Below are 13,548 nucleotides of genomic sequence, written 5' to 3' on the forward strand. Positions count from 1 at the left end.
AAATTGCTGGGGAAAACGATAGAAAGAAAGAAGCTGGAGGATCATATCACCCTGGGAGGGAAGGATCTTGTACTGATTGGCTCAGAGGCTGACAGACAGCCTGTCAGCCAATCAGGGGGCAGGATTCTGGCAAGTCCTTTTGCCGAGAATGCCGTTCTCCGGAGGCAATAAAGAGCACAGGCAATGTACAGTACGGCCAAAACGACTGGCAGGGCCAAATTTGCTTGTATTGTTGTCACATCAGGTACTGGTGATAACACCAATACTGTGGGCACAGGCTCCACTTACTCTGTGTGAGTATCTCCCGTATGGCATTTTTTCTCCACAGGGCTGGCATACAAAACCAGTGCCATGTGCAAGATCTGCAAGCTGACAATAAGGCATGGGTGCTCAAACATAAGTACCTGGGCTCTACTGCAGCACGACCAGATCTTGTAGGAAAATAGAACTGACTGCCAGCGATTGGAACAGAGTGTCCACCTTCTACTGGTCTTCTTTTTGGCAGCCAGGCTGCATCCCCCTGTTGTGGGCAGGGACAGTACTTGTCTTTCATGGTCCTCAGTATAGCCCATTACTAGTTGCTGAGTGAGGGTCCGAGTCCGACACCTTGCTGATCAGTTGTTTGGTGGTGCTGGAAGATGGCACCAGAGCTACTCAGCGCCTGGAGGGAGCTCACTACTACAGCGCTGCCGCCATTGATTTCACTACAGTGTTGATGGCGATGTGTATCTCCTGCACCAACCTACAGCGTTGGAGCTACACCGAATAGCTGATATGCTGGACTTAGTTCAGACACCCATAGATCAGCTAGTAATGGCCTATCCTGAGGATAGGCCATCGCTTACTAAAAGTTGGACAACCCCTTTAACTGCCACTGGATTAGTAGTTAGGAGCCGCATTAAAGAGCCACCCTGGTGCTATAGGGATAATTATCATCTGTACATATGACCATGTGCAAACTAAGAAGAATAAAGCATGTTTGAGCGCTACTGACGGAAATACTGTAGGAAGACAGGGTATGGGAATGACCACGGATTTCTGATCTCGTCAGCGATAACCAACTATGCTACTTATTAACCAGAAAATGTGTAGCCAACAAGGCATGGAAAAAACACAATACTGGACACACTCAGAAGTGTAATTTTGTACTTTTTGGTACAACCTCCAACAACTGCTTTAGAAAACTACAAAACTTCATTTTCTGTCCTCTTGTCTAGAAAAAAAAAAAAAAAGTACTTCCCCAAAATCATGTTATAAATAGCAAGGTTTCATTAGAGTAAGGATTTCTTACTGACTGTGCCCCTTTCCTTCCTCACTGTAGTTTACAGACAATATAACAGAAGCTTAAAGGGAACCTGTCATCACCTTTCTGCTGCCCATACTGACGGCAGTATAAAGTAGAGACAGGTGAGTTGATTTCAGCGGTCTGTCATTTATAAGTTAAAAGTAAGTTGTTGCCGAGAACCAACATCACAATCATTGCAGACTGGGCCTGGAAAAGAGTCACGACCACCTGAGAAGAGTCTTGGTTATTCATGGATTCCCGCCTACCTGCTGATGACTGGCAGTCTTCTACCTGGTTTTCTCGCTTTCTCTCTAGGAGAGAACTGCCAACCATCAGCAGATGCAGGGAGGGCAGGAGATTATAATAACCAGGACTCTTCTCAGGTAGACTGGACTCTTTTCCAGGCCCGGGCTGCAATGATTATGATGCTGGTTCTCAGCAACCACTTACTATTAGCTCATGAGTGACACATCGCTGATATCAGCATTTCTGTCACTATTTTATGCTGCCCTCAGTGAGGTCAGGATTAAGTTGATGACAGTTCTTGCTATTAGTATTTTTTGTATCCTGGGCAACATTGACACATTGCTAAAAAAATTTAATGCATAATTAGTGAATATTTGCTGACTGTAGAAACATAACTGGTCCACATTGATATGGAGTAAGGTCTAAGGAATAAATTAAGTTCTGAGACCTCACAATCAGTAATGTCCCCCCATGCCAGTTTGTTTCCACAAAAGATGGCAGATTTTTGGCCCATTTTGACTGGAATAACTCCCCCAATGTATTACATTCATAGGGATATCTACTTGTATAGGGAGAGGTCCCTGCTTTCTACAGAACTGCAACCCTTAAAGGGGATGTGTCACCTATATTTTTTTCCTACCAGTTAAAACCAGACAGTAACAGACATCCTTTTTTCTAACCTTTTTTATAAAAAAAAAATGGGGGCTGCCATCTTGCCTGAGCTGTTGTTAATGCAGCAAGCCCAGGAGAAGCGAGCAGAGGATGGTAGTGGTTCTAGCAAAGATAGTTCTACACATGGCACACCGTGGCAATCCTCACACTGGCACCCTCCTAGGGCCATGCAGTGACAGGAGGACACATCCTAGTGTTGGGGCTCATGCCGCGTGGCAGTTGGGGTGCCCTTGGTGTTAACGGTTTTGGGAGGGTACAAGGCAGGTGTGTGGATGAGGGTGCACAGGTGCAACGACTGGTATACGGCCCAAGTCAGTAACCAGGTCAGTTGTGGTAAATAAGTCTCTCTTTAGTAAAGTGCAGAATAGGAGTAGTGGTACATCAACAATATTAAGGCACAGTTGCAAGAAAATTGCAATGCAAAACTTCCTCGATAGCAATGTATGGATAGCAGCAATGACGGAGGTTGTGGTGATCTTTCTCTCTGTCCATCCTCTCTGCAGAACCTTAGCCTGGCTATATGGTTCTTGTAAACATTCAGTAATTCCCAGGTTGAGGGGTACAGAATTAAGATACGGCTGGCCAAACAGTCTCAGTGTGTGGAAGGGTGCGCTGCCAATTTTCCGTCTCACAGCAGCAATGTCTATCAGCTTTATGCTGCTTTTACATCTGCGTTTTTGCTGGATCCGTCAGATCTGCAAAAACGCTTCTGTCATGATTATACAAGTCTGTATCTGTTATAAACGGTTCCGGTTGTATTATCTTTAAAATAGCCAGGACGGATCCGTCTCTAAAACCATTGTAAGTGAATAGGTGCCGGATCAGTTATCTTTTGTGTCAGAGAAAACGGATCAGTCACCATTGACTTACATTGTGAGTCATGACAGATCTGTCTTGCTCCACATCCCAGGACGCATTAAGAAACGCTGCTTGCAGCTCTTTTGTGTGCGTCATGGGAACGCAATGGAACGGAATGCATTTTGGTGCAATCAGTTACCTTCAGTTCAGTTTTGTCCCCGTTTTCCTCAGATATTGAGATCCTATGACGGATCTCAATAGAGGAAAGGGAAAGCGCAGATGTGAAAGTAGCCTTAAACTAGCACAGTACCTTGTTGACCTACTGCAATGTATGGGTTTGCAGATTCTGACCCTTCTAATCTTCCTTCTCTTTTCCTCTGGAGAACTTTGAATAGCTGTAACTGTCTCTGAAATGAGGGTTCTCTGAGCAAGCTGGCATGTGTCCTCTTAGTAGCACACCTAGGTTACACTCTCTACTGACTAGGGGCAGACCCAGGTCCATTTCCTAGCAACTTAATAAAATGCTTAGTCCTAGTTGCTAACCCTGATCTCTCCATACAATACAATTGAGTTTCATTTAACAATTCAACAACAGAACAACCAACCTGTCTGCAGTAAGCCTGGTTAGGGGTACTGCATCAACAGCATTTAGACATGTGATTTACAGCAGCCACCATGGGCCATATACACAATGGACAGGAGGGGATCTCACCGAGTTCTATTGGAGAGTTTTATAGCTATGCTCTGTGACCTGTGCAGAGGCCATGAGGGAGTAGATAAGCTGTGATATCACCTACTGTGAATGGAAGATCCTGTGTTAGCTATATACAGGTGATATCTGTCATTGTAATCCTGCATATGGTGATAACCAGATGACTGCAGAAAAGTGATCTGTACAGACTAAGAAGTGGTGCCTGTTATTAGCCTTAGTGGACAGCGTGAAAACTGCAGGCTTTTAGGATCTTTTTAAATATAAATAGCCACCAACAATTCCTTAAAAATACGTTTACCATAAAAACTCGATTTAAACAACAGGTCATTTTTTGATGACATATTCCCTTTAAAGGCCAAAGCACCAGCAGCTAGACAGCCAGAGGTTGTCCAATATTCCTGCATATAGGAAAACACTGCTAACAGCATGAAAAAAATAGGTGCTACTGAATGCATGCTCTCCCTGTCTATCTACTTACTGGCCTGCGCTGCTTATTGGACGTTGGATCTGGTACATAAATAGTTCGTTCAGGTTTACGTACTGGATAGCTCTTGAAATCGTTTTCGACTGGAGACGCTTGGCCTTTCGCTGTTGATTTGATGCATCCCATATTTTCTGAAACAATAGAAACAATTATCATTGAGGCTGATGTTAGATCTACATATGGATAGATCCCAGCAGACTGGAGAGCCACACCTTAAAGGGGCTATCCAGGATTTGGCTACTGATGGCCTGTCTTCAGGATATCTGATTGGCGAGGGTCTGACACCCCGCACCCAGACCAATCAGCTGTTTCTGAGTAGCTCCAGCGCCGGAAGTCAATCACCGGAACTGCACAGCTCCGTCCATCGTGTAGTGACAGAACTGCAGCGCTACTCCCATTAAAGGGAATGAGAGGAGTGCTACAGTAAGCGACTCTGTCCACTACACAACGGACATCGCTATGTAGTTCTGATGCAGACTTCGCAAGTACAACTGATCAGACCCCTGCTGATCAAATATTTATGTCCTCCCCTGACGATAGGCCATCAATAGTAAAATCCTGGACAACCCCTTTAATATTTAGGTACACAGTGAAAGTGGATATGAAACAAACATTGGCATCATCATCTCTAATTTGTGTGACCCATTACTGTTAGCAAGGCAACTTATGGTGGTTGTAACCTTACTAGAAAAAAAACAAAAAGTTGATCTGTCCTACTGCACTGTAACTGAGGCATTCAATTCATGAACCAAGAAGCTCAGGATGAACAACGCTATAAACCAAAACCAATTTATTATGATCAAAAGCAGATTTCCGGGAACAACTAATTTCAGTGTATGTATCCAGCCCTGACCCTGCTGTGTGTATAAGAACATAGAAGCACCACCACATTACCCCCCAAAACTGCTATCAAGGATTAGAAAACGTATACTGTACAAATGAGAGAGGTAACAAGGGGCGAACACAACCCGGCGCAGGAAAGTGTCTGGTCAGAACAGCTTACAGAATGGTATAATCATATTCATAAGTCTCACTACAGATCAAAGGAAACCCTACAACTGACTTAGGAAACGCTAAGAGATGCGGAAAAGAATCCATGGAGGCCTGAGGGACAGATCCTGAAAACCAAACACAATGAGGTATAGTGCATATGATCATTCCAAAGCTTGTCCACATCTCAATGACTCTCCACACAGTGGAGCTTGATGGGATAGGCCGTGCCTTTTTTTCAACCTATATAACTACGTAAGTAAAATGGCGCCAGAGGTGACGTGTTTTGGAATATACTTGCATTATAAAGCACATGGGTTATGCTATTTAGGGCTCATGCACGCGGCCGTGTGCACCCTGCATCACGGATGTGGACCCATTCACTTTAATGGGTCCGCAATCTGGAAGGTTCGGTTCGGAATGGAGGCACGGAACCCAATGGAAGCACCACGGAGTGCTTCCGTGGGGTTTCTCTCCGTGCCTCCGCCCCGCAATAAAATAGAACATGTCCTATTTTTATGCAGTGCAGATGGATCACGGACCCATTCGAGCTGAATTAGTCTGGATCCACCGCGGCACCCGCACGGATGTTGCCCGTGCATTGGGGACTGCCCGACCAATGGCCGTGTGCACGAGGCCTTGGACTGGGGCCACAAGAGTTGTTTTGCCATTTATCTATAAAAGCTGACTAAAACTCCAAATTATGAATAGATAAATCAGAATTTCATACAATAAACATTTGTTTGAAGCATTTTGGCCAGTTGAATATGCGCCATTTTAAATGGCATTTTGTTCCCTTTTTCTACATATATAGGGGTCAGTTCACACACATTTTATTTTACTCTGATTTAGTTGTCCACCTCAAAAATCAGCTCCAAAAACCACCCTAAAGTGGTTTTCTAAGGATTTTACACCTCGATAGGTGATCAGTATCTGATCGGTGGAGTGCGACACACAGAGTGCTTGGTTTGCAGAGAGAAGGCCGTGGCGCTAGTACGCTACTGCCTACATATTCCCAAAAATAATGAAAATCACAACGTACAGCGCACACGCATGGGTTTCTGCATACCCTACATTTGGAGATTGTGCAGCAAGTCTGCCGCATGTGAACATACCCTTATTAGAAGGCATAGCTGTGCCTCTGTTGCAACTGTCTATATGGAAAATACTCTATTTTCCAGTCCTTATTTACTTTAGTGCTACATTTCCACTTTAGAATCAGTGTGAACTAGGCCTTGTAATATAGCAGTTATATTGACGTTCATATTAGATGTAATATTTCACCTCCTGAACCCCTGATATGTGAACATTTAGCTTCTTCCACATTCTTCACATTCTCCAGCTAAATACCAGCAATGTAATGAAGACATTACAGGTAATCACGAGGCGTTCACTCCTGTAATGGTTCCCATATTTCAGACACAGGGCACCGATGTGATATCTACAGCAGAACCCTTACAGAAGCCCCTTTCCCCCTGCCGCACTCAGCTGGACATCACAATACTTAAAAAGCCATCAAACACATCTTGTATGCCTCTCACAATCTCGCTACCTTCATCTTTGGTGTCTCTCCCCCACACCCTCTGTTTCCACCATTTTGTGCACATGCAAATGTTTCGTAAAAAATATTTTCAATTCCTTTTTTTGTTTTGTCGAGCCGATAAGGTTGACAGCACTGAAACAGGAAGTTGTGTTCTTGACATGAGCAGATTATATTTAAAAGGACACTTTCACATTAGGACACAAACAAACACCTGATTTAAAAAAAAAAAAAAGCCACCATCATATCCATTATTATTGAGGCTGGTGAGCTGGAGTGACATTTCTCTCCTGCTACAGTATGTATGCCAGCAAGACACTGCAGCACATGGGCTCTGGCAGAAAGATCGATTTAAGATTTAAAAAATGTTTTCTTCATCTCCACATTTCCAAAAGCCATAACTTTAAAAAAAAAAAAATATCAAAATAGCTGAATTAGGGCTTCTTTTATGCTGGCCAAGTTGTATTTTTTATTTACTTATTTTTTAAGAGCATCATCAAAGGTGAAACAACACCGCCCCAATTTAGGGTTTTGTTATATGATGTTCACCGTGTGGTAATGACATTTTGACTATTCCATGGTTCAGTACAATGATGGAGACAACAAAATTATATGGACGATTGAATATTGCTTTATGTCACCATATTCTGCCGGCAGATCTGAGTGAGGGCTCATTTTTGCTGGGTGAGCTATAGTTTTTATTCATACTACAAATATGGGATACATGGCACCTTTTGATCATGTTTTAGTAATTTAGGTGGCCAAAAAAAATAATTCTGGCATGGAGGATTTTTTTATTTTTATTAACTGAGGTTAACGTATTGATTAAATAATGATTTTGATATAAAAAAATAAAAAATTATATATATTTGCAAGAAAAAGTATGTGAACCCTTTGGAATGATATGGATTTCTGCACAAATTGGTCATAAAATGTGATCTGATCTTCATCTAAGTCACAACAATAGACAATCACAGTCTGCTTAAACTAATAACACACAAAGAATTAAATGTTACTATGTTTTTATTGAACACACCATGTAAACATTCACAGTGCAGGTGGAAAAAGTATGTGAACCCCTAGACTAATGACATCTCCAAGAGCTAATTGGAGTGAGGTGTCAGCCAACTGGAGTCCAATCAATGAGATGAGATTGTAGGTGTTGGTTACAGGTGCCCTGACCTATAAAAATAAAAAAAAAACACAGCAGTTCTGGGTTTGCTTTTCACAAGAAGCATTGCCTGATGTGAATGATGCCTCGCACAAAAGAGCTCTTAGAAGACCTACGATTAAGAATTGTTGACTTGCATAAAGCTGGAAAGGGTTATAAAAATATCTCCAAAAGACTTGCTGTTCATCAGACTGCTCAATGAGGTGAAGAAGAATCCTAAAGTGTCAGCTAAAGACTTACAAAAGTATCTGGCATATGCTAACATCCCTGTTAGAGAATCTACGATATGTAAAACACTAAACAAGAATGGATTTCATAGGAGGATACCACAGAGAAAGCCACTGCTGTCCAAAAAAAAAACATTGCTGCACGTTTACAGTTTGCACAAGAGCACCTGGATGTTCTAGCAGTACTGGCAAAATATTCTGTGGACAGATTAAACCAAAGTTGAGTTGTTTGGAAGAAACACACAACACTATGTGTGGAGAAAAAGAGGCGCAGCACACCAACATCAAAACCTCATCCCAACTGTGAAGTATGGTGGTGGGGGCATCACGGTTTGGGGCTGCTTTGCTGCGTCAGGGCCTGGACGGATTGCTATCATCAAAGGAAAAATGAATTCCCAAGTTTATCAACACATTTTGTAGCACTTAACGCCATCTGTCCACCAGCTGAAGCTCAACAGAAGGTGGGTGTTGCAACAGGACAACGACCCAAAGCATAGAAGTAAATCAACAACAGAATGGCTTAAACAGAAGAAAATATGCCTTCTGGAGTGGCCCAGTCAGAGTCCTGACCTCAACCTGATTGAGATGCTGTGGCATGACCTCAAGAAAGCGATTCACACCAGACATCCCAAGAATATTGCTGAATTGAAACAGTTCTGTAAAGAGGAATGGTCAAGAATTACTCCTGACAGTTGTGCACGTCTGATCTGTAACTACAGGAAACGTTTGGTTGAAGTTATTGCTCCCAAAGGAGGTTCAACCAGTTATTAAATCCAATCACATACTTTTTCCACCTGCACTGTGAATGTTTACATGGTGTGTTCAATAAAAACATGGTAACATTTAATTCTGTGTGTGTTATTAGTTTAAAGGGTTTCTACCACTTCGTTTTCACATAATTAAGTTTCAGACACTAGCGATCCGCTAGTGTCTGCTCTAACAAACAATCCTAATATAATAGCTTTTGGGGCAGCAGTTTTGCAAAAAAAAAAACAGGGAGGATCGCATTCCGGAGGAGATGGGTGGGCTGGAGGGACGCGCTGGGCGGCGGCATTTTGTGAAGGTAGACCGAGCCTCTAGGTGCTAATGACGCCCCCATAGCACCTAGAGGCTCATTAGCATATCAATATAAGTTCTTTTTTTAGCGAAACGGCTGCCCCAAAAGCTATTATATTAGGATTGTTTGTTAGAGCAGACACTAGCGGATCGCTAGTGTCTGAAAGCTAATTATGTGAAAACAAAGTGGTAGAAACCCTTTAAGCAGACTGTGATTGTCTATTGTTGTGACTTAGATGAAGATTAGATCACATTTTATGACCAATTTGTGCAGAAATCCATATCATTCCAAAGGGTTCACATACTTTTTCTTGCAACATTAGGGGGTCTCCATCACAAATTACTTCAGCAGACAAGGGTTTCAGCAAAACAGGTTATGAAGTCGCAGCTTCAACTTATAACGTGTGACATCCACACAAAATAACAAACCCTTGCCCGGCTAGGCTCTAACTAAAACACATAAGCGTATCCCTAACTCACCTAGAGAGCCCTGTTCACACATGGAACACAAATGCGGTTTCCATATAGTCCAGCAACCTCCAGGCTGTGACACTTCACTACCTTTTGGGGGATTGTGGCCCAGTAGTCCTCCCAACTCTGGCCTCCTGGTCCTTGTTTCACAGGAATCACCGCGTCCCACAAAGTTCAGGCTATCGCCTAGCCTCGTGGCCCCTCAGCCCACCCAGCTGAGACCACTTACACAGAGCCTCACCAGGACTCTGCTTCACAAAACACTCCAGAGTGAGACACACCCAATTCCAGAAACCAGATCAAATGGAATCCCTGGACGTGAGCATGGCCTAAGTCCCGGACTGGAGCATGGGGAACAGGCACCCACCCAACACATTGCCTGTTCCCAGTAAAAGCCCGCCCTGAAATAGCTGAACCAGCTACACTATCTATATGGTGTACCCCAACTACTTTAGTGGACACCTGGACTAGGGCTTTTACTCCACCAAGGCCGGACCCCTTGGTGACACGCTCCTGGTGCAAACACCACCTCAATGTTCACATTGCCACAATATAATTATATATATAGCAGCACTCTAGGATTGCGGTAGAAAAATTGTGTTTATTCACCCATTAGTGACGCAACGTTTCAGCTCCAACATGAAGCCTTTCTAAGGCTTGAGAAAGGCTTCATGTTGGAGCTGAAACGTCACGTCACTAATGGGTGAATAAACACAGTTTGTCTACTACAATCCTGGAGTGCTGCTCTATTTTTCAGTAAGTAATACATTTTGGGTAAGCCTCTCCCCTTGAGCTAGCACCCACTTCTATCAATGGTTGGTGCTGCTATATATATATATATATATTTGGGGAAAAATTATGCTTACCTTTTTTATTGTAGTACTATAGACTTTAATTGTATTACCGTACACAGTCATTTTGACAGGCAGGCTTCTACATCCTTTGCAGGCTGGGGGCTCTTCAGGGGGCCTCCAGATGACATGCTAAGTACTTGGCACCTCGCGATTGCATTGTGGTAGCTCCTTCTCTCTCTCTTGAATCGAGGAGATGCCTTGGTCAATATAGACAACAGCATCTGAGGGGTTAAACTGCCACGATCTGAGTTATCGCAGATTCTGGCAGTTAGGGATGGGTGCCAGCTTTATAATACAGCTAATAAACCCAAGGATGGTAAGGGCCCAGCTCCCGAGACCACACCATCGCCATGATCACCTATTACAGCACAGAGCGTTAACAACCAGTGTCCTGTGATGTAACGGTATGTGTAAAAGCAACGAACGGTAGAGTGGCAACTGACAAATCGGTAGATTTCTCAATGGTTCGATCGTTTGTGTGGGCTCAAAAATCATCGCTGGATGTTAACGATTTCATACGTGTAAACAGGAATCATTCACTGCACACACGATTATATCGTGGGTGTGCCTAAGCACGGCACTCAAGTTATCGCTTTGTGTAAATGCAACTGACTGCTTTATAAACGGTGGACTATACGATCAAAATTCCGATTATGTGAATGATATCTGCGCGTCTAAAAGTGTCATTGTTGAAACGTTCACTACACCAAGAAATTACTAGTTTGTCACTCAATCATATCGATCATCTTCTCGTGTAAAGGTACCTTAAAGAGGACATGTCACCTCTCCTGACATGTCTTTTTTAATAGCTACATGCCTTCCCCATGTAATAATTCTGAAGCATCTATTCTTATGTCTCTATGTTGTGCCATTCCTTTATTATTTCTACTAGAAGTTATGAATGAATCGCTAGCAGTCTGCAGTAAGGGTACAGAGGGGTGGTAACCAGTTGGGGGGGTGTACCTGCACAGACTTGCTCTGACCAATCACTGCTGCCATTTTCAGACTGTGCAGGTACACCCCCCCAACTGGTTACCTCCCCTCTGTACCCTTACTGCAGACTGCTAGCAATTCATTCCTAACTTCTAGTAGAAATAATAAAAGGAATGACACAACATAGAGCCATAAGAATAGATGCTCCAGAATTGTTATTACATGGGGAACGCATGAAGCTATTAAAATAACAATAGCAATGAGAGGTGAAAGGTTCTCTTTAAGACCGTACCATGTGCCTATCTCACTGTAAAACATTACTACATTACCATGATCATCTGTAAGTGGAGAGCTAACTACACCTAAGAACAGTATGATCAGAGAAACTGATTTCAAACTTCAGTAGTACAAATGTGAGGGTGGACATATGAGGAACACGCTAAACAGATCATTCAATACTTGTGTTCTTGAAGAACCAGAAATATGTAGTGTTGTACTGAAATGTGTTTAGAAGACATATCTTACTAGGTTTCAGAATTTCCCGGCACATTTTCCCCTCTTTTCACAAGACCTAGCCATCTGTATACTCTTCAAACAAAAAGACACATTAGCGACAAAAGCCATCTGTGTAAGGAGGTTTACACAGTGAGCTAATGGGCTTCTGCCGATCCGGTGTCATCTGAAAGGTATGAAACCAGTAAAACCAGTTCTAAGGCAACTACAGCACATGACACCAGAGAAAGGAGGGGGTATGTGATGAATTATGTGTGAAATAAATGTCAGACATTTCATGAAACAGACACAAAAGGTCAGATGTTTTTCATGGGCCATCAGGACTTCAGATCATTGATAAATACATCTTTACACATATCTGTATCAGAGGCATGATCTTGAAATGTAAATGACAGTCGTAGGGACACTTATTATAGACACTGCGGCATGGAGAACTTTTGCTGCTGTTCAGTAACAATGGCGATCCTCACCGACTGGGAGGAAAGTGCCCCATGTTGGTTAAAAAAAATTGTAAGGTAATATCAATCCTATTATCAGGCATGATCAAACCATGGGTCATTTGTTGGAAGTTTTAAAAAATCATTTCATGTGGGTGAAACGTTATTTCTTACGAATGGTGTCAGCACCCCTGAATACACGGATCCTGAATAATATTTTCCCCTTTCACATTAAAAGCTGTATTCACTGTTCACCTGACACTCTCAATAGCTTAGGTGAGATTAGCCATAGCATCAAAGCTACATACCTGCCTATGATTGTGCGGTTCTCCCTTGTGCCACTAAAACAGCTCTGATCAGTTGAGGCATGAACGCCACAAAACCTCTGAAGGTGTCCTAATATCTGGCACAAAGATATTAGCAGCAGATCTTTAAATTGTTACTAAGCTTTCACCCAACTTAACATAAATCAATAGTACAACCGACTGTAAGAAACTTTATAACATATCTTATCAGAGAAAAGTGTCTTGTTCTAGCGTTATCAGCTGTTTCTTCCCCTCTTCCCTTTTTAAAGTAACTTTGTGTGTGAAATTTATTAGAAACCTGTCTTGGTGAGACCAGGATGGCTGTCATCTTACTGAAGGATTAGATATGTCATCTCATACAAGTCTATGGAGAGGGTAGGGGGAGGAGTGAACAGGAGCTGTGCGAAAGGCAAGACCCCCAAACAGTAGATGAAGTCCAGCTCTCATACATACTGTGAGGCGGTGACAGGAGTCATCTATGAGGGGAGATATGTGTCACCCAGAATGTTGCAGGAACCATTCTAAAGCTGCTTGCTTACCAGGAATGTGCCACCAAGGTGCCCGACCTTGGTGGAGTAAAAGCCCTAGTCTAGGTGTCCACTAAGTTAGCTGGTGGACACAGAAAATAGATAGGGTAGCTGGTTCAGCTAGTTCAGGGCGGGCTTTTACTGGGAACAGGCAATGTGTTGGGTGGGTGCCTGTTCCCCATGTTCCAGTCCGGGACTTGAGGCATGCTCATGTCCAGGGATCCTATTTAATCCTGCTGCTGGATCTTAGGTGTGTCTCAGTCTGGAGGAAAGACACACAATGTGAGGTAACACTGTCAGTGTGCTACAACTGCTCGACCCGGCTGC

At 43.0% G+C, this 13,548-nt stretch overlaps 1 protein-coding gene across 4 annotated transcripts in view; it reads right to left on the reverse strand.

Annotated features, from left to right (window-relative positions):
• LYN (LYN proto-oncogene, Src family tyrosine kinase) overlaps positions 1 to 13,548 on the reverse strand; it is a 72,736-nt gene that overhangs the window by 30,237 nt on the left and 28,951 nt on the right. For 2 of the 4 annotated variants that reach the window (XR_005778963.1, XM_040431955.1), the window contains exon 2: positions 4,192 to 4,328. Coding sequence is in view for 3 of the 4 variants with exons in the window: in XM_040431955.1 (XP_040287889.1) it covers positions 4,192 to 4,323 (132 nt within the window). In the remaining variant the exon portion in view is untranslated. The remainder of the gene's footprint in view (positions 1 to 4,191; positions 4,329 to 13,548) is intronic. The other 2 variants (XM_040431956.1, XM_040431957.1) reach the window with 1 other exon arrangement.

This window comes from Bufo bufo, chromosome 5 (genome assembly GCF_905171765.1).
Source record: "Bufo bufo chromosome 5, aBufBuf1.1, whole genome shotgun sequence".
Lineage (NCBI taxonomy): Eukaryota > Metazoa > Chordata > Amphibia > Anura > Bufonidae > Bufo > Bufo bufo.